The 27,455-nt window shown below is 40.2% G+C and overlaps 1 protein-coding gene across 1 annotated transcript; it reads right to left on the reverse strand.

Moving 5' to 3' along the window:
• Positions 1-384: 384 nt before the first annotated feature.
• Positions 385-9,683, reverse strand: LOC4341378 (protein NRT1/ PTR FAMILY 4.6). The gene is made up of 4 exons (XM_015788800.2): positions 9,568-9,683; positions 9,340-9,454; positions 7,698-7,915; positions 385-1,986 (listed from the first exon to the last, which is right to left on the reverse strand). The coding sequence occupies exons 1-4, from the start codon at positions 9,568-9,570 to the stop codon at positions 550-552; spliced, it is 1,773 nt and encodes a 590-aa protein (XP_015644286.1). The 5' UTR covers positions 9,571-9,683; the 3' UTR covers positions 385-549.
• Positions 9,684-27,455: the final 17,772 nt, after the last annotated feature.

Raw genomic sequence — 27,455 nt, forward strand, 5'->3', positions numbered from 1 at the left:
ATTTAGAAATATCTAAAATTTGATAAATAATTAATAACTATCACATATATACCATACAATATAAATATTACACATTGGTAGTTTGGTTAAGTTGGTATAAAATTAAAATTATGTTATCATTTTAATATATTTTAATGATAAAATTGAGAAAATATATATGCTATTATATGAGAGAAAAATATAATCATGCTAGCCGCGTAATATGCGTAGGCCACCATGCTAGTTCACATCAGCTCGATCACTAGGTGATCGTGTATAGACCAAGGTCAGTTTAATGTTAGCAACTATTAATGGGTCGTAACAATATAAAACAGTGAAAGATAAACTGAACTTAGTATGCATTATCTTCACTATTTTTCTTTTCCTTCATTGAACACCGATCTATTTATGAACAACTTGCTTAATCGCTGCTTCTTTTCATTCATCGGCCACAGCCAGCCAACCAATTCCACACAGCAATGAGCATCCTCAAGACCACCAAATTAACCTCCCTCCTTTTTTTACCTTGCCAGATAATTAAACAGTTAACCCTGCATTACAGATTGATCATCATCCCTTGATGACCCCGGCGTTTCTGTACTTGTACCGGATGGCCCAGAACAAGAAGAAGAGGTAGTTGAGCGTGCTGAGCACACACATCACCCAGTAGAACCTCTCCAGGTGGTAGTGGTTCAGGTTCTCCCCCTGCAGCCACGCCCGCCGCCCGCCGCGCCCCGTCGCGCTGTTCACCACCGTCACCAGCACCGAGCTCAGGTAGTACCCCAGCGCCAGCGACGCCCACGACAGCGACGTCGCCAGCGACCGCATCCTCGCCGGCGCCTCGCTGAAGAAGAACTCGAGCAGCCCCGCCAGCGTGAACAGGTCGGCGGACCCCAGGAACAGGTACTGGAACGCGATCCAGAAGAAGGTGATGGGCAGCGGCGCCGCCGCGTCGAGCATTCCGGCGTTGGACGCCACGTTCTTGCGCTTCACCTCCACCACGGCGGCGACGGCCATGGCGACGATGGAGAGGACGAGCCCCGTGCCGATGCGCTGCAGGTGGGTGATCCCCATCTCCGTGCCCGTGGCGCGTCGCGCGAACGGGATGATGATGTGGTCGTAGACCGGGGCGAGGAGGATGATGAAGGTGACCGGGAACACCGGCAGCGACGCCGGCGGCACCTTGAGCCCCCCGACGCGGGTGTCCATCGTCGCCGCCTGCTCCACGGAGAAGGTGGACAGCTGCGCCAGGCAGCTGTTGAGCATGATGGTGGAGAAGAAGATCGGGAGCACCATGAGCACGATCTTGACGTCCTCCACCTCCTGCACCGTGCACGACAGCGCCCCGCACCGCGGCTGCCGCTGCACCGCCCGGTTCAGGAACACCAGCTCCTGCGACGGCTCGGTAGCCACCTCGGCGGCGCCGTCGGCGACGCCGCAGATGTCGCCGGGCTTGCAGTACTCCTTCATGTCCGTGCTCCCCGTGGGGCTGGGCGCGCGGTCGATGACAGCGCCGTTGCTGGCGCTCTGCGCGCCGCCGCGGCGAGCGAGCGCGGCGGCGAGGACGACCTTGGCGATGGTGGTGAGCGGGCTCCCCGTGGGCACCTTGTTGCGGTACAGCCTCGAGCCGGCGACGAACACCGGGATGGAGAGCAGGATGGCGATGGTGGAGATGCCGAACCCCCACTGCCACCCCTTGTTGTCCTCCACCCAGACGGCGAACGTGACGGCGATGAGCGCGCCGACGGAGAGGCAGAAGACGAAGTAGTTGAAGAAGGTGGAGCGCCCCTTCCGCCCCCGCGGCGCGTGCTCGTCGAACTGCTCGGCGCCGTGCGACGGGAGGGAGCCCTTGATGCCGCCGATGCCCAGCGCCGTCACGTACAGCCCCGCGAACAGCATTGCCTTCTTCGGCCCCGACACTGGCTCGCACGCCGCGCCGGCAACCTTGGCGCACCCCGGCGGCATCAGCGACGGCGTCCTCGCCTGGATCGTCAGGACCACCAGCCCCTGCAACACATTCGCGCCATGCTTGACATCAACAAAAGTTCAAAAAAAAAAAAAAGAGAGAGAATCATATGCAGGCCCATATAAAATCCTAAAATCTGCAGACGAGAAAAGCTTCCAGGCCCATGTACTGTCCAGGCCCAAATACATGCAACTACGTACACTACTAGCATCAATTTTCTGCTGCAATTTTCCGTTGCAAATTTGCACTGCCATGTTGCAACAGAGCATACCAACCCGATCAGAACTGTGACGCCAATGTCTAGTGGTTTGGTTGGGGGGAAAGAGATATCAGGTGACAGCGAGAAAAGTTTCGTGGGGGGAGGCAAGTGGTCGGCGTGCTGCATGTGCCGCCGCGGCCGCGCGCCCGTGCGCGACGTCGCTTTGGCCTTCGCCGTGGTCCGTGAGCCGGTTAAAGCGGAGGAGGAGGACGAGACCGACAGGGGCCCGTCGATGGGTTCGTAGTAACTTTTGTCAGCGCTGACCGGCAAACGTAAATACAGTTGGGCTAAAAAAACTCGAGGCAGCTTTTTGAAGCTGGTAAGTCAAACGTACGGCGATCGTTTTTGTGGCGCTCAGGTGAGATCACCAAGGTCAGCAAGCGACTTGGAAGTACTCCCTGCAGATTAATACTACCTCCTTGCACAAATGTACGACGTTGGTTAGTTCAATTTTAAGCTAACCAACGTCAAACAAAAAAAATTAGAGGGAGTAATACTTATCGTTTTAGATAAAAACATGATCATAAAAAGTAACTTTGATCATTATTTTCTATTATAATATATAAAAAGCATCAACAAATATATGATTTTATTAAAGTAGTTTTTAAGACTAATCTATATATCTAGTCTCCAATTTTCTAAGATAAATATTTAAAAAATTATTCATAGTTAAAGATTTTAATATTTGATCTCACCATTATCCAAAATGATAAGTACTATCAGTCTAGAGATCAGTCTGGAGGCTGTGTTTAGTTTCTTAAATTGGAGAGAAGTTTAGGGAAAACTGGTAGTTTGAAAAAAAAAGTTGGGAGTTTACGTGAGTAGGAAAGTTTTGGATGTGATGTGATGTGATAGAAAGTTGAGAGTTTGGAAAAAGTTTGGTGTGAACTAAACATGGCCTAACTTAGTAGAACGGACAGCCAACTAGCAGTACTACTGTACTTGTCATATCTTAATTAGCCCATCAAATCGGGTGTGCAGAAAAGATGTTTACAAGTGGTGGTGGTGCTCCTGTACTTGGTACGATCGGTGCGTACATAGGAGTAACATTATTGAGTACCATTGTGTATTTGTGTATTCAGTGGCTATTCTATCAGGATCCACGTGGCGCAATGTGCAACACTCCGAAAGGGAAACGAAGGAAAACAACAAATGCTCCTACGGTCTATCCTATCCATTCGTTTCCGATTTCCACACCATATTGCAACTTGTTTGGTGGCGTACCTATACTATACTCTCTATCAAAAAAGTGTTAAACTTATTACTTTTATCATCAGTATCAGAAAAAAATAACTCATTCTGTATGTAACGAATACCAAAAGAGATATATATATATATATATATATATATATCTATATATATATATATATATATATATATATATATATATATATATATATATATATATATATATATGCAGTGGCGAAGCCAGAATTTAGAGATGGGGGGTGCCATTTACGAGACGTGGTAACTTACTTAAGGTTCGGTGAACAGTGATATTGTAGCGTTGATGTATGATCACTAACTCGACATCATACATGTTATAGCGATTAGCTAGAAGAGAGAATGAGAACCCATAGATCATAATTTGCCAATTTAAACAGTTTGTTCCATGATTTTAATTGGAGTCTTGTAATCATTTTTAAAATGATAAATCAGTTAACTAAGTCATTTCATAAGTCATATATAGCTAGGCAGTTATCCTATATAGTTAGTCTCATCTGCAACTAATGATGTAATTAATGGCTAGATTATAAGGGCTAATTATCCTTGGGAGAAGAGATGGGAGGGGAGGTCACATAGGGGTTAGGGGGGTGTTGGCCCTCCCTGGCCCCTACGGTGGCTTCGCCACTGTATATATGTGCATGTAAGTGTAACTAATGAATATTAAAATGATCGTTTGTGTTTCAGACAATCATCTAAGTTATCTATTCGTTTAAGTCTTAGATAAATTGAGACTATGAATAATGACTATTTTATTTGGAAACACGATAATCTTTCCAGAATTATGGCTGGACTGAATAGCTTGCTTCCCCGGCCTATAAAATTTTACGCGCGAATAACTCAGGTGCTCACAAGTCAAACAAGTGGGTAAGAAGAAAAAAAAATACGAGTACCACCAAAACGATGATTAATATTCTCCGGGAGGGAATAGCAAAAGCAAGCTAAGCACAGGCACAGCCAAAGAATGAAAGAAACCCTGCAGGCAAATCCCGAAACCAAATAAACTCCCCACTTGATCCACTTGCACCGCCCCAGCGGCGCGCTAGCTAGCAGCCGCAGGTTTCGTTACGCCGAGGAGGCAGGAGTAGGGCAACGCGAATTGACGCGGCGCGCGCGCACGCACGCACGCACGGTCGCCTTCTCCTCCAGGGCTGCGCACTCGCGGCTTTAGCCGGCCGTGGCCGCGCCGCGCGCGCGCGCGGCTGCCCCACCCCCACCCACACCCACCCTGCGAGGCTGCGACAACACGCGTCGGTCCGTACGTCTCTCTCGACGTACGCGAGGAAGGCCGCGCGCCGCGCGGGCGGTGGCCAAGATTGGTTTTGTGCGACTCTCTCGTCGCGCGCGTTGACGACGAGTGTGTGGTGTGATGTGGTGTGTGGCGGTGTGCGGTTTGCACGTACGCACGCTAGTGGACACCGTACGTCGTACGTGTGTGTTGGTGGAATGGGAGAACTGGCTGGATCACAGTGATGAGTTGTGTGATTCGATCTGGGGCTAGGGGGGTGGGGATAAGATAAGAGATGGTGGTCGGTCTCGGATCGGATCGGATCGCGGGAGGTGGTGAGAGAAATGCCTCGAGAATGTTCCACAGTGGCTCTTGTTCCTGCACGTTGATAAGATCCGTGCCTATCCGTAATTCCGTGTCCTACATGGTACTGTATTCGACGATCACTAATCCATCGTAAATTTGCAGCCGTCTCTCTTAATCATCATAGCCCGTTTTTCGCTTTTTCTGGTGATGGACCAACTCATAATAAATTAACCAATCGACGACTTATCGATCGATCCATCAACCGATCGTTCATGAAGGGGCGACCCAGAAAGGTCACCGTGTACCAGATCAAAAAAGATCGATCCCGACCGGTCAGGATATATCCAGGGGTGCGCGCGTCGTAAACACGTACATTTCGTGCGAGCGACTGCGCGAGAGGAGTGGTGGTGACCCGGGCGAGCGCGTGACGGGGCGGCCAGGGCGCCGGGCTCCGCGACGGTTTTGGCCGCGCGCGCCGATGGAATTGGCGGTGGATATATGAATGGATTATTATTGCCCCATCCCGAAGGGTACTCACACTCACACACTGACACTACTCAGGCGGCGGCGACGGCGACCGTAATACGGCCCTGTCCCACTCGTGGTGTGACCGTATGAGATGTAGCATTTGGTATAGCTAAGGTCGTGTCTAGTCCATCCTCAACTACCCCAAATTTTCAACTTTCCATTATATCATATCATATTCAAAACTTTTCTACACACATAAACTTTCAACTTTTTTTTTAACTCCCAACTTTTCTCAAATTTTTAACTTTTTTCATGAACTAAACACAGCCTAAGATGTAGGCTACCTATGATAGGATGGGCGCTATACCATACCAGAACGTACGCTGCCCATGCGCCTGTCGACGACGGTGGCGACGTAGTCATGTCAAGTAACTAGCTGATTGATCTGAATTTGGGTTATCGTCCGTTCCTTCCATATATGTCTCTGAGCCCGACGATATGAGCCCTACAGTACACGACTGTTGATGTGCACAGTAACTGTATTTTTTTGGTCAAGAACAATCATGTTCACCTCGCCGGTATGGCACTCGACAGATATATACGGTTACTGCGCCCACGTGATCCACCGCAACCGCACCGCACACGTCTCTATACCCTTATACGCCGTATACATCCACTTCCATCCTACGTACGTACTCATCCTACGACTAGCTCTAGTGCTCTACGTACCCACACAATCATAAAAATACACGACATTTTTGGGCTAAAAATACAGCGCACACATAAAAAAAACTCATACTAACCACTCTAAATTTGAATGTATAATGTTGCTGATTTCTAAGTGATGTTTAACCATTTGTTTTATGTAAAAATTTAGTGCAAATATGAAAATAAATATAAGTTACGCTAAAATACTTTTAACAAGTGAAAAAAATAATATTTACATAATTATTTTTTCTAAAAAATGAGCTACCAAACGTTATGTTCAGAAATCAATAATATTTATATATCTAAAAAATGAAGGCAGTATGAACAAAGCAGAACACTTCAACGCGCAATTGGTTGCAAACACATATTTATCCAAATATCTCGTAGAAATAGAAAGATAAAGTATTTCAAAGAAAGTCTAAAAGCTAAAAGCTTGTTGTTGTTTTCTCCCCATCGCTAAAAGCGAGCAGTAGCCATCTATGATCCATCAGTGGACCATCACAGTTGCAATCCAACCAAGCTAGCCTAGCCAGGCCAAACTTGAGGACCATGAATCGATCGATCGATTGTCCCAAGCCCATGCATAAAAGCATGCCTTTGTGATAGATACTCCTACTTAGATAGATATCCTAGCACCTAGCTAGTGCAGTCACGATACATAGGGGCCGTGATCAGTAGTTCAGTACAGGGTTCCCTTTGACCCAGGCTATCTCTGCTTGCTTCTAGCGAATAAAGTGATGGTTACAATTTAATCATTGGCCTAATTAATCTCTAGATGTGAATATGTATGTGATCTCATGTAACCCAAATCACAGGGAATTGCGAGCTCCGTTTAGCCAATTAATTCCAGGCAATTGTCAGATGGAACCCGTGGAGAAAAAGAGGTTTCAGTGTAGGGCCGGGATCACAAAATCTTTGGTCAAATAGTGGTGGTCATCTAGCGGGAACTAGAGCCGTTCGATCCTGCCTCGAGATTAGCATCCTGTTTGGCTAATCTTTGACAGGTGTCATTTTTTGACCTTGTCCACGAATCTTGTGGGGTCTGTTCTAATTGGACGGTCAGGATGCCATCATGGGAGCGGCTCTGATTACTGACAGGTCACTTTACGACATGCAGCTAAATTCTAGAGACCGGTCAACAAAACATGTTATGATGGTAATAGCCAACGGGTCCAGAAGATAGAAAGGAAGTCAACGATGACGTGGCAGCCTAGCTGGACATGATCATCCCGGTATATTCCTTCCACGTCAGCATGGAGATACGATGAGCACCATGCATGCATATATATCTCACTAAAATATACACTCCTACATATGTGATATGTGTCTATCCGGAAACATCTTATCATCTTATTATTATCGGTATATCTACGATTGCGTAAGCTGGCATATGGTTTCCTTTTTTCCTAGGCTTATGACGGCAAACAATTATAAAGGAAATTAAGTGAGTAACTAACTTGCAGACTAACTTAAGTTGGATCAATTACTCTCAACTAAAAACACACAAAAATGGTAGTAGTACTACAACTACGAACAAATTTAGATGTGCTGTTACTTACCAGGAATTCCACAAAGGCGCTGATGAGGTAGATGGCGTAGGTGGTGAAGAAGGCGTCGGAGAGGAAGCCGCCAAGGAGGGCGAGGAGGAAGGCGGTGCCCATGAAGTTGGTCACCGTCGTCGCCGACTGCGACGGCGAGTAGTGCATGAAATTCATCAGGTAGGTCACCAGGTTGCTCGCGTTCGCCAGGAACGCCAGGTTCTCGAGCACCTCCACCACTGCACACACAACAAAGCCAATATTCTCAATCCAAATTCGATCTTGAAAAAAAAACAAAATCTCTATCCTAATCAGTATATATTAAATTAAGTTATACTGTTCTCCATTGGTAGGATTTTCCATTGAAATTAAGCTATGAAATTGAGCTACCGTGTGCCACTGAAAAACTTCAGATGGAGATGTAAAGTTGTATTTTAATCGGAGGCGTTTGAAAAATTGGAAGTACTAGCATGCATGTGCGGTGGTAACTGATATAACCGCCCCAGCATAATGTGTGCGGTTCCCAGTGCATGCCGGCCAATTTTCTTTGTTCTCCCTGACCGTTTCGGCCTTGCGATTCGTGCCCGAATTCAATGCTCGCGTAGCGACAATTTTGGACAGGGTCAAATTATAATGGCAAATTTTTCTCCCCAAAATCCATGGCTGGTTCTCTCTCTCACACTCACAACCGTCAGGGCAAAAAAAAAAAGGAAAAAAAAAAGTCCTTCACACATGCAAGGAAGCAAAAGGCAGTCATTTTCCAACTGAACATTCGGGATCGGATCAACGGGAGAGATATCGAAACCGAAGCCGCCATGGTGCCCACCAGTCAACCACCACCACCATCAGCAGCAGCAGCGCAAGATTGCAAGAAGAGGTCGCCGTCGATCGAGAGCAGGGACACCGTCTTTTTCTCAGGTGGATGCAATGCATTTGATGGAGGGAAGGTACAGAGGACACTCAAGGAAGGACGCCAATGTTTGGATCGTACAAAAGCTTCTCCCCACTGATGATAACGACGACGATGCGCAATTGCAAGAGGGGGGGGGTCAAGTTGGGGAACCCAACCCAACTTGCAAGAACAGGGGGGAGAGGAGAGATGGGAGATTAACCTCGTTGGAAGAGAAGAGCACAGTGGTGTACTGGTGTGAAAGGGAAAGGAAGAAACAGGGGAGAGAGAGATAGAGAGAAATGGAGCCCAACGGCGACCAGTGGGGAGGAGGGCGAAAAAAAGGGGAGAAAAGGCAACTTGTTTCGCGAGCGAAAGCGGCCAAATCCGGCGGGAAAAGGGTGCGGTCTGATCAGGAAAAGGAGGAGGAGGCGTAAAGGGTGGTGATGATGGCCGATCGATCTGACCACGGTGCTGTGCCTTTCAGTCTCCAGAAAAGAGAGAGAGGAGAGGTGCAGGGAACGGGAGGAGGAAGAAGAAGAAGGTGGAGGAGGAGATGGTCCATGGCTGAGTATCCTATTCGAGCTTTCTTTCTTTCGTGCTTGCATGCTGCTGCTGCTGGTGATAGCTAGCTAGCTGCAACAGTGCAATGATATGATCGATCTTAATTAATTCTGGGCTTATCCATCGTCCCTGTGGGTTCCAGAAGAATCTAGAAAGAAAGAAAGCAAGAAAGCAAGAAAGAAAGGGAAGAGGAGGTGCGTGTGTACTTACCAAGAACGAAGGAGGCGGCGAGCATGCCGCCGTGCCGGCCGCGCACCGCCGGCCGGTTCCTCCAGTCGACGTACCCCTCCCACCTCTCCGCCTCCCGCGCCGCCGCACCGTCCTCCTGCAACGCCGCCATGGAAAAACAAAACCCATTCATCACCGTCAACACAAGAACCGCTCCAGGGACAGAGACAGAGAAGAACCCGCGCCACACGACGACTACTCGGCACTCACCATGGCCGCCGCCGGTAGGCGGTGCAACTTGCACCGGGAGCGAGCGAGCTCGGTCGCGCTAATGGCGGGTGAACAGGGAAGCAGCAGCGGAGCAGAGGCGAGGAGTCTCTGTGCCTGAGGAGGAAGAGGGAGGAGGTGGTGGTGTATTTAAAAGAGTGGAAGGGAAGGGAGGGGGGAGGGGGCACAAAAGGCAGCAGACGAGGGCGCCACAAACAAACATCACACACAAACCCCAGCACACAGGGGGTGATCGACATGGACGTGACCGCATCCACAAGGGAGATGCAAGCAGGCACGTCGATCTCAAGATGCCCTTCCCCTTCCTCCTCTTGTGAATGAAAAGAAGAGAAAAAAACAGAGAGGGGAAATTAGGATGAGAAAAGAGAGGTTTAGTGTTTCTTGTTTGTTTTTCGTTTTGGATTTGAGAGAAATTCATTAGAAGTTCTGTTGTTATTTGTTACCTCCCATCGATCGGTTGACCAAGAGTTGATTATAAGCTGTAAGGGCTTATTAGCGGAAAAAATTTGGGAGTAAAACTTTTATAGGTGTTTCTTTTGTGACTTAAAAGTCAATCTGAAAAAAAGATAATTAAGTTTCAAATTTTATATTCTAACAATGGCTTATTCTTTATATGGTAAACAATAAGACCCTATCTCCTATGGGTTGTACAACAACAACTATTAGATAGCTTATGAAACTGCCAACTAAACTAATTTGCTGAGTGTATAGCAACAATTGACAGCTGGCTCGCCAAATTGCAACCTATATCTATCTACTAATGTGGATAAGAGAGAGAAATCGGTGTTAATCTTAAAGCAAGAAAAGAGAAAACTTTGCTAGATAAGGATATAGCATTAGTGGAAAGAGCATTTATTGTCTCAACTATAGAAGAGGATACTATCTCTGTGTAGAAGGCTAAACTATTCTACTTGTCCTAAGGGCTTATATTGTTTTATCTTTCCACAATTACCATTTAATTAGATGAGGTTATGCGTGAAGGATCTATCTTAAGTTGCGCTCTTTTACGTGGCTAAAAGGGGCCACTGCCTTATTTATCATGAGTATATTTATCGAACAGCTAAATGGTACGTTTTTCTTTTTTTAAAAAAAAAATTCTATATTAAAGTTATTTAGAAAAACTAAATAAATTTATTTTTTAAGTTTGTAACGGTTAATACTTAATTAATAATCTGTAACGTTTCTCGTGCTTGGAGTAGGTAAGCCAAACAACAACATAGAACGCAACCTTATAAGGCCACTCACACTTTTGAAGTTATATTGTTACTGTCTAATAAAACGGATTAAAAATTGTCACTACGATGGAAGCGTAAAAAATGTTTGATGGAAATTAATTCAATCATTTTTAATGTAAAACTCGAATGCTATTAATCTTTCCCCCCTTTGTGCGGAAAAAAGACTAGATTAAGATGAATCATTGGAGAGTGTTATCTGATCATTACTGTCTAAATCATTTTTACAAATGCCTGAAATGTTAGATCCTGTGGATCATCATGGAGAATCTATATTAATGGTAAAATGGAACAACCAAATGAGCTCATCTATCTCTCTCCTCTTCTTTCCCTTTGGTTTAAGATCAGAATAATATTAACATGCATATGAGCTAATCTATTATATTATTAAAACAGCTTTGAAATGAGTCACCACGTTCGCTGTGGGGGCTAGAAATTCCCACATTAATCGGAGAAAAAGAAAAAAAAAAGAAAAGGAGAGTCCAAGTAGAAATACAATCTAAAAATAGCTGAAATTCGGAATTAAAAATAAGCAATATTGAAAGAAGTTCCCATATAAGAACCTAATACGAGATTAATCAAAATTAGAAATAAAAATAAAATAAAATCCAAAATTAGAAAAGGAAAGGAGAGTCCAAGTTGAAATACAATTTAAAAATAGCTGAAATTCGGAATTAAAAATAAGAAATATTGGAAGAAGTTTCCATATAAGAACCCAATGCGAGATTAATCAAAAATTGAAATAAAAATAAAATAAAATCCAAATTAGAAAAGGAAACGAGAGTCCAAGTAGAAATACAATCTAAAAATAGCTGAAATTCGGAATTAAAAATAAGCAATATTGAAAGAAGTTCCCATATAAGAACCTATTACGAGATTAATCAAAATTAGAAATAAAAATAAAATAAAATCCAAAATTAGAAAAGGAAAGGAGAGTCCAAGTTGAAATACAATTTAAAAATAGCTGAAATTCGGAATTAAAAATAAGAAATATTGGAAGAAGTTTCCATATAAGAACCCAATGCGAGATTAATCAAAATTTGAAATAAAAATAAAATAAAATCCAAATTAGAAAAGGAAACGAGAGTCCAAGTAGAAATACAATTTAAAAATAGCTGAAATTCGGAATTAAAAATAAGAAATATTAAAAGAAGAGTCCATCTAAAAACCCAATACGAGATTAATTAAAATTCGGAATAAAAATAAAAATAAATCTGAAATTAGCAAAAGAAAATAAAGAAGTGTTCAAGTAGGAAATCAATTTAAAATTAGCTTAAATTCGGAATTAGAAATAGCAATATTGAAAGAAGAATCCATATAAGAATCCAATACGAGATTAATTAAAATTTAGAATAAAAATATAATAATATCCAAAATTAGAAAAACTAAAACAGAGTTCAAGTAGGAATACAATTTTGAAACAACTGAAATTCAGAATAAAAAATAAAAACATTAAAAGAACACAATATGGTATTAACTAATTTTTTTAGAAAAAAATAAATTCTGAAATTAGAAAAAAGGATTTCAATTAGGAATAAAATTTATAAATAACTAAAATTTATGATAAAAATAAAGACTATTGAAAGAAAAGACCATCTAAAACACATGACGAGATAAATTAAGTAACATACCTATAAAGTAGTAGAGTTGGTGGCAGTTAATACAGCATATAAAAATTGTTAATAAAACAACAAATAGAATCCTAATGACGATTAAAAGGAGGGATATCAGGCAGGCCGTAAAGTAAACAAGTAAAGCGGTTGCCGGGACTTCTAGAAAGTATAAAGAAAAAAAACCACATTGATAATCATTTTCGATTTTTAAAATCTCAATGACAATAAAAAGGAGAAGCAGCGAGCGGGGTGTATAAGAGTATAGTTGCAGAGCCTCCGACGGTTGACGGGACTTCTAGAAAATAAAAAATGAATTGCAACGATAGTTATGTTCGATTTTTAGAATCACAATGACAATAAAGAGTAGGCAGCGGACGGGCTGCAGAGGGGCATAGTGGCATCGTTTGATGAGACTTCTAAAAATTATAAAAAATAAAACTACAAGTCCAATTTTTAAAGATTCAGAACTTCTAAAAAGTAAAAAAAAAACCAATGATAATCATGTTCTATTTTAAATCTCAATGACAATAAAAAAGGGAGGCAGCGAGCGAGCCGTAGAGGAATACAATGGCAAAACCGCTGATGGTTTGGCGGGACTTCTGGAAAGTAAAAATAAACCCAAACTATAATTATGTTCGATTTTTAAAATCTCAATGACAATAAAAGAGAAGAGATAGTGGACGGGCTGTAGAGGAGTATAATGGCAACGTTTGACGGGACATCTAGAAATTATAAAAACGAAACCCAACGTGACAATTAACTCTAAAAACTATAAAATCCAATTTTTAAAGGTTCCAAGATGAATGAATAGAAACAGTGATAGATCGAGTAAGCAAATAAAGAAGATGACATAAGGGGTAGCAATTGGTGTGATTTTTAAAACTATATAATTAGAAACACAAGGATGATAAGGTTTGATCTTTCAAAGTCTTAACAATGAGATAGCTATTTAATAAATTTTAAGTAAAATTATACTTAAAAAAATATATGATTTTTTTATGCTAGCCGCGCAATTGCGCGGGCAACCCAGCTAGTTATACTTAAGTGAGGAGTAATTTCCCGCTGTTGACATGATCACGCATGCATGCATATCCTTGTTAATTAGTTGCGAAAAATAAAGTATATATATATCCTTGTTGACTTAATGCATGGTTGTCTTACACTTTTCCAAATGATCACGTGTTTTTCTCTCTTCCATTTCCTTTGCGCTTGAAGATAAGTGATTGGGCCCTGCACTCATATATCGGGCGTAACTGACGAACTGATAGCACGATCAAGAGTGTGACGCACAATTTGCAGTATTACCGTTTCTCCATTATTTGTGCGGTGTGCCGATGAGGGTAGGGCAGTATATAATTAAGCGGTTAATTTTACGTACGTATCAGGGTTGTAACCTGCACTAGTCTAGCCAGTACGAGTACGTGTACGACGACTAGCTTGTTAATGTTGATGCACAATTGATTGAACACGACGACTTTGTTTGCTATCTGCACCGTACGTACGTACGTATCGCTACCATAGAGTACTCTATATTTATTGGTTATGATTAACTAACATCATGCAAAATAGGGATGTGTGCAGTAGACATGATTCAAACATCAGGATTTGTCCTCCATGTACGTGAAGCTCATTGTTAACGCTTTTTGTTACCAACACAATATCACCTAACAATAGCAAGATAAACTAAATAGAAGACGAATTACACCACAAACACCCAAGTACCTTCTCATCTATTTATTAGTAATACCATTGGAGTATAAATGTTTCTTCCTTTGGTCCATTTTTTTAATCTTTTGATGAATACTTATAATTATATGGTCTCAAAAGAAAAAGTATCAACTATATCAAGTAGTAATTTAACAAATATATGTGACAACACCAAGTAGTAACAGATATATGTTGTTGAGACATTAACTTTTAACTTTCATAGAAGTTTAGCTCCATATATACAACCCATTGTATAAAATTATGAATATCAAAATATTAGATATTCTACTATTATCATGCAGTTTATAATAAGAAACAACAGTGATAGCATGAACAGTGTAACGAACAATACTTGATCACTGTCGCATCACGATTTCCTTTTTATCCCTAAACTCCTCTATCGCTACCCTCTGTACAATAATTTTCCACAACACCCCATTTCCCTATAAAAGCAGTTAAATAGGAACATGTTGGTACAAATAGTGAAGGAGGTGTAAGGTTATGGACCACTTCTAAAAATTGATGCCCAGAGGCGGCCGCTTGGGTCAATTTTCGTAGGTAGCCCACTTAGATGACCACCTCTAAAAATGGGTACTCCTAGGACTGGTGTCTAAGCAGATCACCTATGAAAACATCAGGTGATCTTGATATGAATAATTTTACGTCAAATGTATGCACCCTAGGGCCCTAACAACATCGCCTATCCTCCTTCCTCTCTCCTTTCTCCCTCATCCAAACTTCCCACTCCCTCTTCATCTCCCTCCCTCTCCTCCCTCTAGGTCAAGAACAGAGTGAAGCCATGGTGGATCCGGTGAAGCAGTGGTAGGGTGGTATCAACGTTTCAAATTTTGTTTTGAAATTTCCGATATTTGCACCCCTCCCCCACCGGCAAGCTCATATCTCTTTTATATTTTTTTTTGTGAATTTGGTCAAATTTTATTTAAATTCATACAAAATTTCAAACAATTTAGGCCAATTCAAAATTTCTGGGAAATTTCGCCCCCCCCCCCCGCGCAGAAAAAGCAATTTCGATATTGAAAACCCTGGGTGGTATAAATCTGACAGCCGTTGGGTCGGTATAACTCTGTAGCTGTGATCCGAGCTGCTAGGTGAGGGGGTGAGTGGTGACTCTAGTTGTGAATAGAGAGGGAGACGAAAGGGGCCAGCCATGGATTGGTGGGAGGGCAGGGGTAGGGAGCGCTTATCCTGAGTGTCTTCCTTCCACGCTTGTTGCCTACCGTCACACCGTATCTACCCGTCATATCTGGCGATATAAGACTAAGTGCCCGTATGTGAAAATAAAGCTTCATTTTCACATGAAGCCATGTGTCCAGCCGTCTGCGGAAAAATTATTTTAGTTTTGCCGTGTGCAAAAATGGTTTTCATAAAATAGTAGTGATAGGTAAAGAATTGACCGTGATAAGAGGGGTTGAATTATTTTTTTATATAGTAACTTAGTGGCTTTACTATTTGGTCTGCACATTTCAGTGCTTCATGTTGACATGGACTACCCTGGCCGGCACGCATGCTTGGGACTCCATTTGGTTGGTCGATGCGTGCACCCGGCCTTTGGATGGAAACCTCATCTCCTCTGAGCGACATGTACACTTTGCATGTCATTCATGGCCCTCCTAGCTAGCTGAATCATCATCAACCCAGCTAATTCTGCATATCCATGGGGGCTGTTTTGTGTGGCCATGGTAGTTTCCATCAGGCTGCGAATTGGAAGAGGATAAATAATGCAAAGGGGACCGTGGAAATCGACGAGGTTATTCTGGAGGGATCCTCTTTGCTACTAGCTTAGTGGCGATCGATTGTATCCTCCGGGATCTTAAGAGACGCGACGACTTCGTTTTAGTTAATTCATTTCTTCGATCTCGTCGCATTTTTTACGCGTCAGTTCTTTCTTTATCTGGGTGTTCAGTTCCATCAGCTGTTGGGATATATATGACCGGAGAGGCAAAAAGTTAATTTGGTAGAATCATGCTTTAGAGGAAACGGAATGTGAATATATGAAAGGTTTGATTGTGCAAGTTTGAGATGCAGAATAATTAATGACCTATAGACGCGAACTTTCTAGTTTTGCTACACAGTTTGAGTTCACATTTTATAGGTGCTAGCTAGGCGTTAAACGGTTTGTAGGAAGTTGTTGAGCGGTATAGCTATAGCTCTTTTGTTAGTCTAGCGGTGGTCGATAATGCTTAGTGACAGCTAGTCGGATTGTAGTGGTGGTGTTTTCTTTTTCCATAGCTTTTCATGGTTATAATGCCATAATTTTTTTTTCTTGCTATATGTGATAAAATATCGCACATATGTTATTCATTTGTTTTAGAAAAATATGTTTTTATTGAGTACCCTCTAATGCGTGCCACCCTGAAATCATTAAAGTGATAATGTGTTAATTTTCGCTTTATTCTCAATTTGCATTTGGCTGTCGTGATCAGTCACCAGCTAGCTGCAGTGTCGTTGCATTTGCTCAAATTAGCCTTATCAAGGCTACATGCATCCTTCGATTCTCCAACGTGATCAAATCTCTTCTCGATCTGCATTCCTACACAAGCCATTCTATGCTTAGCTAGCTAGCTTGTTCAGTGTACCAAGGTTGTTACATCTCAGGTACCAATTCAAAGACAAAGGGATTATATATATCACTCGTACATAGACAGCAATTGCTTAATTCACTGACAGTTTCTATTCTGTAGTAGTGTACACAAATGTCGTCCTCTTCTATCGATGTGGTACATCAGATGGTTCTAGAAGAAACCGAAATGGCCATACACATACACAGTACTTAACTTGTCGTGCTCGATCGCACAACACTGCACCAATTAATCTTTTTTTCTCCGTTAATTGTGATCAACAAAACATGGAATATGCTTCACATGCAAGAGAGCTACGTGAATATGATTTTTTTTTGCCCCTGTTTGTGATGTGCTAGGGACCAAAAAAGAAGCATGAAAGGAGTGGTCATAATACAATGTTACTGCTTGTGGAAATGTCATAGCCTCCTAGACGAATCACGTCTCTTGTCCCTACGTACTGATTATTTTGGGTCACATCGAGATTTATGAATGAAGTATATTATGTGGGGTTATATCTATCGCATCAGAAGATTATTTTGATTAAAAAAATGGAAGTTCTTGAATATATGTAATCAAAGAGTTTTATTTGAAAAAACAGAGACTATTTAATATAAGTACATTGGTGGTGTTTGAAACTCATGAAGATGAAGATTAAGTTTTAGCGCACGTAAAATGAGAAAGCTATTAATATTCCTCGCAAAAAAAAAGAGAAAGCTATTAATATATAATTAATTAAGTTTTAATTATTATAAACTCAACAGATAAATATATTTGATATTTGAAAGCAACTTTCATATAGAAAGTTTTTAAACAAAACGCGGTGCATGAGGCCGCGGTGGCATAGACAGCGGCGGGCGGCGGCTCCCTCCCCTTCGACAACGGCGACAGCAACTGTGGAGGCGGCAGGCAGGCCGCGATGGGAGGCGGTAGGGCGGAATTGGCCGCCGCGGTGCACGAGGCCGTGGCGGTGCAGACGGCGGCTCCCTCCCCTTCGACGACGGCGACAGCGGTGGAGGAGGCGGTAGGTCGGCCGTGGCGGCAGGCGGCGGCCTCGCCTCCGCCAGATTCAGCGAGAGGGGAAGCCGGGCGGTGGCCCGACGGAAGGAGGGAGGCCGGGCGGCCGGCGGCCAATGGATTTTTTTTATCTTGTGAATGATTTGTATATTTTTTTTAGATTTTTGTTGATTTGGGGATGATTTTGTGATTGATTTGTGGATTGTGGATGGACATTTATTGTGGATGATGATTTGTGGATGATTTCTAGGGATTTGGGTGTGACGGCGTTTGTGGTCGAAATCAGTAGATGCAAGCAGCTAAAAAACAATTAAAGAAAAAGAAAAAAGAAAAAAATATGGTAGCGCCAGCCACGTGGCGCTATCATCTTTAGTCCCGGATTTGGGGTCCTAGTTTGCAACCTGGAATTAAGGGGGTTGCAAACCGGGAGTAAAGATAGGTTTTTCCAGCAGTGCGAGCTAGTTCATTAAGATAATAAACCAAGCTTGGCACATTAGTTCACCCTATTATCATGTAGAGTCTTCACTTACGGTGCTCTCTACTGGTAGTAGAAAGTAATATAAATCGTTGATCTCATTTGATCGAAGGGTTCACATTTATTTATAATACCATCTTAGTTAGCGGCAATAGAAACGTGGAGGGGTATTATTGTCTGAAAAATAGGTGCGGAGGGGAATCATCATTTAGTAGTGGGTAAACCTTGTTTTGATATTTTTCATGGAATATGAGTGATGCCAGTGCGATGGATGATCATAGATCAATTATATTTAACCAGGAAAAAAAAATGATAGTTCCTCCTAATCATGGTATTATAGTAAATTACTAAATTATGCCTAATTGTGGTATTAAATAAATTACTAATTAATCTCTAATAATATTGGTAGTATATTAATACCGGTAGAGAGCACCGGAATATCGCTCACCAAAATATAAAAATGAACAAATAAGTTAAGCAACATACTTTAACACAAATTGCCCGACAAGATATATGTACTATAGTTAGCGTGACAGCAACATAGTATATGGCACTGCGATGCTCTAACGCGGTCATTGGCTAGTACGGAGTACGTTGTAAGCGCAATTTCAGATTCAAAATATCCAGCTTTTGGCACGGCCATATAACAAGCCTCATGCATGCATGCATGCATGCATGCATGCATGTTCATCCTAAAAGCCAAAGTGGCCGATTAGGTACTAGCAAATATTCTTTGTGTCCTATATTATCTATTGCAAGACCTACAACGTATGTCAACAAATTAAGATAAGCAAACCAAAGGCCATCAACTTTAACTTTTCTAACATTTTAAAGGGGTGTTTTTCCATGAATAAAATCATATTAGTCAAGTACTAGAAATTTCCATGCGTCCTCTTTTCATGCATGCATGCCGCCTTCATTTATATATACTTTTTGCAGGAATATAACAAGAGAAGCTTAACTGACCTTGGTCAAATTAAACACAATATATCAGATGAGATCAATGGTTTAGATTACTTTCTACTACCAGTAGATTACGTTATAGTGGAGCTCTTAGAAGTAGCTACACAAATTAAGCAGCCCACATATTACAAAAAATCGTCCACTAATTCGCATCTTCATTAGATGGGGGCCATTTCCCATATGCAGGATGAACACATTTCTATGTTGCTGCACTCTGTCTCGGTGGTATGGGTCAGATGCCCACTTTATCTTAGGAATGTGGTTCTCACAGTCACAGGCATGCGGTTTTCTCATCACCCACATGCATGCTCCCTAGCTCTCTTTTCCTTTCGACAACTAGATCGCTAGAGGATATGCCTCACTGCTACCCTGTCGTTGTTCAATTTTACCATACGTTCTGAAATGTAGTATATATAAATTTAAAAATGGAGAATTGATTAAATCAGGAGCCTACAACAAACTACCTTCTTCCTCTCTAATTTACTGTTGGCAACTCCAGAATCACCGTCATGTAACATGTTCCATATCAAGAATACTCCCTCCTTTCGGATTTATGTGTGACATTTCTGACGGCTAAATAATATTATGTGCAAGGCATTTACATCTATCTATCTTCTATTATATACTAAAAGTTCATTAAACTCCCTGTAAACGCTCCTAAACCGTCATGTGTCATCCTATAAACACTCTCGAGTTGCCACGTGGCACTCTAATAAAATATAGAATATCATAAAAAATCTAATAAACATCTAGCCATTGATTTTCCGTTAAATTGGTGGACCCACATATTTTAACCATTAGACCACTTGAGAAACAAAAAATCCGGTAGCCCTCATCTCCATGGTGCATATATGCGGCATGTGCAGGTACGTGCTATACCTAGCTCCCTCCCTCCGGCCTCTCTCTTTCTCTCCTATTTTCTCGGTAACTCCTACTTTTTAGCTAACACCTCTATCTATCTTCAGATTTTCTAACTATGTTTACCTATGAAAGATTTGCACGTACAAAAAAAAAGTTCCACTGTTCCACATACGTGCACGTACATACATACATACTCTCTTTTTTTTCCTTTTCTTCCCTTCTTCTTGGTTAGATGAGATAGAAAACCAAATTAATAATTTAATACACATATTAACTGTTAATATTTTAAGTTCTAAAATGCACTTTAATAGATTAGAAAAAAATTCAAGAAAATCTGAGGAAAAAAAGTAAAACATCTAGTCATCGATTTTCATTTAAATTAGTAGATATGTTATCTCAGATCATTAAATTAAATCTATTAATAACCTCACACCTAATCTCTCTCAGCGCACCAACGAGAGAAAGGTACTTATATACTGCTCATAAAAAAACAAAAAAAACAACTGTAATGCAACGTACGATTAAAAACAAATAATGATATATTATATATATCATTAAAAATTACATCCGCTTCCGTATCCTCCCCTCTTTTCTCTATGCATGTATAGATGAGATCGTAACTATAATTAGTGATATTAAATTTTAAAGAACTATAACTTTATAAAAATAGATTATATATATCACAATATATACGTAAATAAATTAGATCCATAATCTTTGGAAATAAAATTTTTAGGATTCTATTATTTTACCCATTATATTAACAATATAATATAATTTTATATAGAACCATTATTTTAAAAAACACACCGTTTAAAATAAAGGTTACACAACTATATTTTATACCATTAATTATCAATTTATGATCTATGTTAACTAATTTATACTCCCTTCATTTCTAAATATTTGACGCCGTTGACTTTTTTAAATATGTTTGACTGTTCGTCTTATTCAAAATATTTAAGTAATTATTAATTCTTTTCCTATCATTTGATTCATTGTTAAATATACTTATATGTATACATATAGTTTTACATATTTCACAAAAGTTTTTGAAAAAGACGAACGGTCAAACGTGTGCTAAAGAGTATACTATTTTTAATAAAAATATTTTGCCATCGATTTTCACTTAAACTGACGGACCTATTAATTAATTAATTAGGAAATCATTATATCTTTCATAAAAAGTAAAAAAAGCTTCTAAAGACCTCTTTTCAGTCCTCTGCACAACACGTGTTCATATTTGCCTTTTACACATATGACAAAAAGCATTGTACCTGAGGCAGCTAAAAGTGATTACCAAAGTTATCATGACTATCAATAAACACTACACATACTAATTAAATTTATATAATTTCTCTCTTATTTCAAACAAATATTATTTCGAAGAAAACAATTGAACATGTGAAAAACAAAAAAAAAAGGCTTTAAACAAGCAATTGTGTAGATGATTTGTGTCCTAACATAAAAAGTCTTCAATTCTTTAAAAGTGTGGAAAAATATGAACATTTTGAACTGCTACGAATGGAGGAACAATCCAACCATTAATCTATCCTTAATTTGGTTGTTACTAAATCATGCATCTTCATAAGGCGATTCAGTCACAATAACTTTGAATTTCTTACTATCACAATTTGTGCTTATAGCAATATTGTACATAATATTTACTTACTTGATCCAAAAGTCGAACTCATATGACCTTGATTTATCATCTAACATGAATGATATTTAGATATGCCCACCCTATAGTTTATCCTTATGAGATGCAATTTCTGAAAAAAAAAATATAATCTCATGTTTTAATAATGCGGATGCCCACGCATTGCGTGGGCCACCCTTCTAGTTATCCTAAAAGTCAAATAATTTCGTCCGGAGGAAGTACTATGTTACTGTGCCAAATTATATGCAACTCTTTGGGCTGAACTCATGCAAACTACGAATTGACATGTTGTATCTGTTCTCCAAATCTCTTTTATCCGTTCTTCTGCTTCTACTCTAATACATTATCAAACTTGTACGACTTTTATTTTGTTCGATAAAAGCATGCATTCAATTGGCGAAGGACCCCTCCCACTCCCCTGACTTTTTATTCTCAAAAGATCTTAAAATCTTAACTCACTAACATATAAAACTATTAATTAATATCAACATGCAAAAATTAAAATATATAGATATGAAAATGACATCATAGCAGATTTGCCACTTCTTCCGTGCAAATTTATATTTTTAAAGGTTCTCATGGAAAAACAATGATAAAATGTATGCACTAAAAACTATGTGAAGTAATATCCTAAACACGTAAAAAAATAACGAATTAAATTAATATAACCTGCCTTCAATATCAGTATTAGATCCCATATATATGTAACAGGCCCACGTACGCATAGCATTCTACTTATACTTTCACATCATTCTAACGTGGTTAATTTGATGCACTGTGATTAGGGAGCCAAGAATTTTAAGATAATTTTCATCCACCTAAATTTTCAATATGCATGCAACGTAACACTATAAAAATCACTTCTAGGTAACATAGGTCTCAGTTACATCACTAGCTACTACATGCTGTAAATAGCTTGATATATGATGCTACAATTAATCACCCTTTCAAGCAGGCAGCTCAACGCATGCATACACAACTGAAGCCCATCACCCTGCTGACCTTGGTGGCATATGGTATACGCAAGTAGTTTCTTATTAAGTGGGGGACTGAATAGTTTGGTCCGTGTACTTATATACATGCATTCTGCACGTACGTGTAGGGGGATCAATGAGGTCCCTGTAGCTCACTGTGTACATATGGCTGAGGCTGCCTGGGTGATGACCATGCATGACCCCATGGTATACAAGTCATTACATTCTAAAGCTTCATATGTAAACATATTATCATCATTCACTAGCAATTATTATATTTTTAGATACAAACACGTGCAAATCTGTAAATTATTGCATTCAAGAGCTTAACATGTAAGCATATCAAATAATCCTCACATTATTTTCACAATATTTTAACATAAATCCAACTATCACTAATAAAAAACTATTTTTTTAGACGGCCAAAACTAGATTTTTGCGTGTGGATCGAAGACCCTTATGCACCAAGAGGTATGCAAAAAATTATCATTTCTCCATGCGGGTGACGCACCCGCACGCAAAAATCCAATTTTTGCGTGCGGGCGCATAAGCTGCCCATCTGCAATATAAAAAAATATAAGTCTAAAAATCCAAACCCTAGTCCCGAAACCTAGATCCGCTGCCATCCAGTCTGCCGCCACCCGCTAGCCATCGAGGTCATCATCGTCGCGAGGGCCGCTGCCGCTAGATCAGCGGGGGGAGGGGGAGGGGGGGGGGGATGGCCACCGCTGCCAGATTCGCAGGGGGAGGGCGGCTCCTGCTGGATCCATGCTGGGGACGACCGCCACCACCAAATCCGTGCTTGGGATAGCCGCCGTGCAGCCGAGCCCTCCACCACCGGAGGGGGCTGCCGTGCGCCAGACCCGTGCGAGGAGAGGGTGGCTGGGCACCAGATCTGTGCGGGGGTTGGCTGCCGCCCGCCAGAACTCGCAGCCAAGCTCTCCACCGCTGGAGGTGCCCGCCACGCGTCAGGGTGCATTTGGGGGTTGGGGGGGAGGAGGGCGGAGGACGCCGCCGCGCGCCGTCGCCGTCGCCCATGCCTGCCACCACCGATGCCCGCCGTCAGGAGGGAAGAGAGGGGAGAGGAGTAGGAGGAGGAGTGGGGGAGGCCGAGAGAGAGGAGAGGAGGAGAAGTGGGTGAGAGAAAGAGAGAGAGAGGGGGGAGAATAAAAAAAATGAGTGGGAAGAGGAGGGGGGATTTTTTGCATGAGGGTGAGTTAAGAGCCCCGCACGTGAAAATACCCTTATTTTCACGTGTGGATATTTTAAGTGGTTCACTTGGAAAAATTGATTTTTTTGCATACGCGTCTCTTGAGGAGCTGTATGGGAAAATATGGGTCGATTTATAGACGCGGACACTTATAACCCGTTTGCAACCTATTGATGTGTTCGTACAGAAAAATCATTTTTAGTAGTGTATATCTCTTCCTATTCGTTAGTTAGACTTGGATTTATGTTTTTTTTTTCAAATAGAGGAACTTGAATTGAATAGTACTTGATTCAAGCTTAGCAATTACATCTACAGTTTATTACATTATAAAGCATAATAAATTATCATTCCTCACATCATTTTCATAATATTTTAACCCAAACCAAATGTGTCCTTCATTTCTATAATATTTAGCATATATTCATTTCCATATATCCACCAAGTTTTATCTAGTTAAATGAGATCTGAAATCCTGAACAGTTTGGTCCGTGTATATATGCATGTGCATGTATTCTACACGTGTAGGGAGAGTCAACTGCAACTTGAGCTTTCGACTGTATGGCTTCCCTGAATACTCTGTCGTACTCGTAAACGTAAACAAAGTCGTTTAGGAAAAGGTTTAAGTCAAACTTTGGAAATATAAATTATAAATAACTTTCAAGTTGTTGAGTTTAAAAATATAAAAATTATATGAATAAATTTGTCATGATAAATAGTTTCATAAAAATATACATATATCACTTTTCAATAAATATTTTTATAGAAATAAGAAGTCAAAGTTGTGTTTTGGAGACCGTGTCGCTGTCCAAAATGACTTTCTACGAGTATGGAGGGAGTACACTCCACTGCATTCTTCTTTTTCTTCTTTCTCTTTCTGCAATGCACCGTATGTACTCACATAGGTCGCAGTCTATAAAACGTTTGAGCGAGACCAAAAAATGAGTGTGATATGCACGCCAAAATTTACTATTTCTTCATGTATACGCCCCGTGATATTAGAGTGCATGTAACATCAAACAGAACCACTAAACAGTAGTATGGTAAAAAAAATCAATAATTATTTATGTGTAGCCATCGGAATGATGCTCTCACTAGGGTCTGTTTAGTTCGCAAAATAAAATTTTTTTTTATCACATCGGACGTTTGACCGGATGTCGGAAGGCGTTTTTGGATACGAATAAAAAAACTAATTTCATAACTCGCTTGTAAACCGCGTGACGAATCTTTTGAGCCTAATTAATCCGCCATTAGCACATGTGGGTTACTGTAGCACTTATGGCTAATCATAGACTAATTAGGCTCAAAAGATTCGTCTCGCGATTTCTTCCCTAACTGTGCAATCAGTTTTTCTTTTAATCTACATTTAATGCTTCATACATGTGTCCAAAGATTCAATGTGATATTTTTGAGAAAAACTTTTTAGGAACTAAACGGCCCGTTCACTACTAGATAGCGAAGAACAGCTAGCTAGCTATATATATATATATATATATATATATATATATATATACACGCGCACGGCTTGGACTTGGCTTATGCTAATTCAAGTCCAAATGGTTGATATTCTGACGTTTTGAATAAATTGTAAATAATAATCCACATTTTATTTGCAAAAAGATCTGGATCGATGTCATGATCATATACGTGTCCATATGTTTGCCGTTCTTTCCACTAAATTAATTTAATTTTGCAAGTCAACTCTCGCTCCGGTTTTTATAAATACGTACAAACATTTTGTATTTACGTACTGTTTCGTTTATATCAATATAAATAGAATTTGTATTTTTAGTAAACAAATCGATCAACCTAGCTATGGTCATTTTAGACCCCACACCATGATAAAGATGCAAATATATATTCTTCTACGTGGCATTTTTCAGTCCTCCATGTAAAGATATATTTATGACCTCTATTAGTAACACGATACAATTAATTAGTGCAGACTTTTGCACTACGTTCCGATGACTTTGTATACGTGTGACGTGTAGTCTGCAGAGGACTTCCAGATAGCTGGGAAAATTATACTGTATATGCGTACTGTACTCTGTAAGCTGTCGCTGTACTCTGATGTGTTTTATAAAAAGAAATACGTTAATTCATGTTACTCCATCCATTTCGTATTATATATAAGTTATTTTGTTTTTTAATCAAATTTGTTTAAATTTGATCAAGTTTGTAAAAATATATACTAATATTTTCAATACAAAACAAACATATTACCAAAATATATTCAATATTAAATTCAATGAAACTAATTTAGTGGTGTAGATGATGCTAATTGTTTTAATAAATTTAGTCAAACAAAAAGATCTTTGATAAAGAAAAAAGTCAAACGACTTATAAGAGCAAGTATAATATAGTAGACTATAAGCCAGCTAAATGCTGAGGTGGAGGAGAGAAGACAGGAGAAGCGGGCACAATAACCAATAAACTCTGTGAGAGAGACAAGTGGGCCCTATATTAATTATAAATAGCTAACTATCATATAGGTAGACTGAGAGAAAGCTACAAAGAACCTTATAGCCAACAGGTCGACTGTATTATTAGCCTTGCTCTAATATGAAATGGATGGAGTACTAGTAATACTATTTACATTAGCACTTTTGTTGAACAGTTAAATGATGTGTTTTATAAAAAAAAATATGTATAATTTTTTTCTTAAAAAATTAAATAATTTATATTTAAATTTGTAATATTTAATACTTACTTAATTACACACTAATGAGTTGTTCGTTTTACGTGTCACTAATATGCTACTTCAATATAGAGTTTCGAACAGCCCAAGATTTGTTATATATTTAATTGCTATAACTTAACGGTCGAGTATAATACGTCGGTGGTATCATAAATTGCAAGATGGGTGCAGTTTAGTTATTCATCTTATAAATTGCTCAAATATGTCACTCATTTTGCTTCGATGGTGCAAATCTTACCGAATACATTGTCACATGGATTGTTTGTTTTCAAATTGGAGGTCGTATTGACCTAACATCGTGCATTTTTTAGCTATGTGAGCAGGGCAAGCATTACAATTACAAATTAATACACATATTTTTTATGTATATCCTAATACTCATGTTTTTAATGAACGCCACCATATTATGCTTAATAATCAATAACAAAATTCATCTTTAATTGGATTTTAATACCGGTAGTATTGCACGTTGGCTTATTTATAGATCGTGTGATCATGTTTACAAAACAAATCAACACAACACGTAACTTCATTGCGAACACCCTACACAACATATGTTTTATGTGATTTGCACCCTAAAAACAAGATAAGATGAGTAACTTATTCGAGCATTTTACAAGATGGGTGACTAAATTACACCCACCTCACGAGTTGAGTTACTAGCGGTGCATTTTAGATTAGTTCGTAAGTGTTGATCTTGTTTACTGCACCCACCCACACGTACCATTAATGCATCAAGAAATCATAATATGCGGTGGTCCTCGATAATATAATAATAATAGAAACTAATACCAGTGATCGTCTGGGTGTGCATTGGAAAATCTATATACTTCACTTATACTATACTACGATGTAAACCAGATTGTTCATAAGTGTTGACCTTA

The sequence above is a fragment of the Oryza sativa genome, chromosome 6 (genome assembly GCF_034140825.1).
Source record: "Oryza sativa Japonica Group chromosome 6, ASM3414082v1".
NCBI lineage: Eukaryota > Viridiplantae > Streptophyta > Magnoliopsida > Poales > Poaceae > Oryza > Oryza sativa.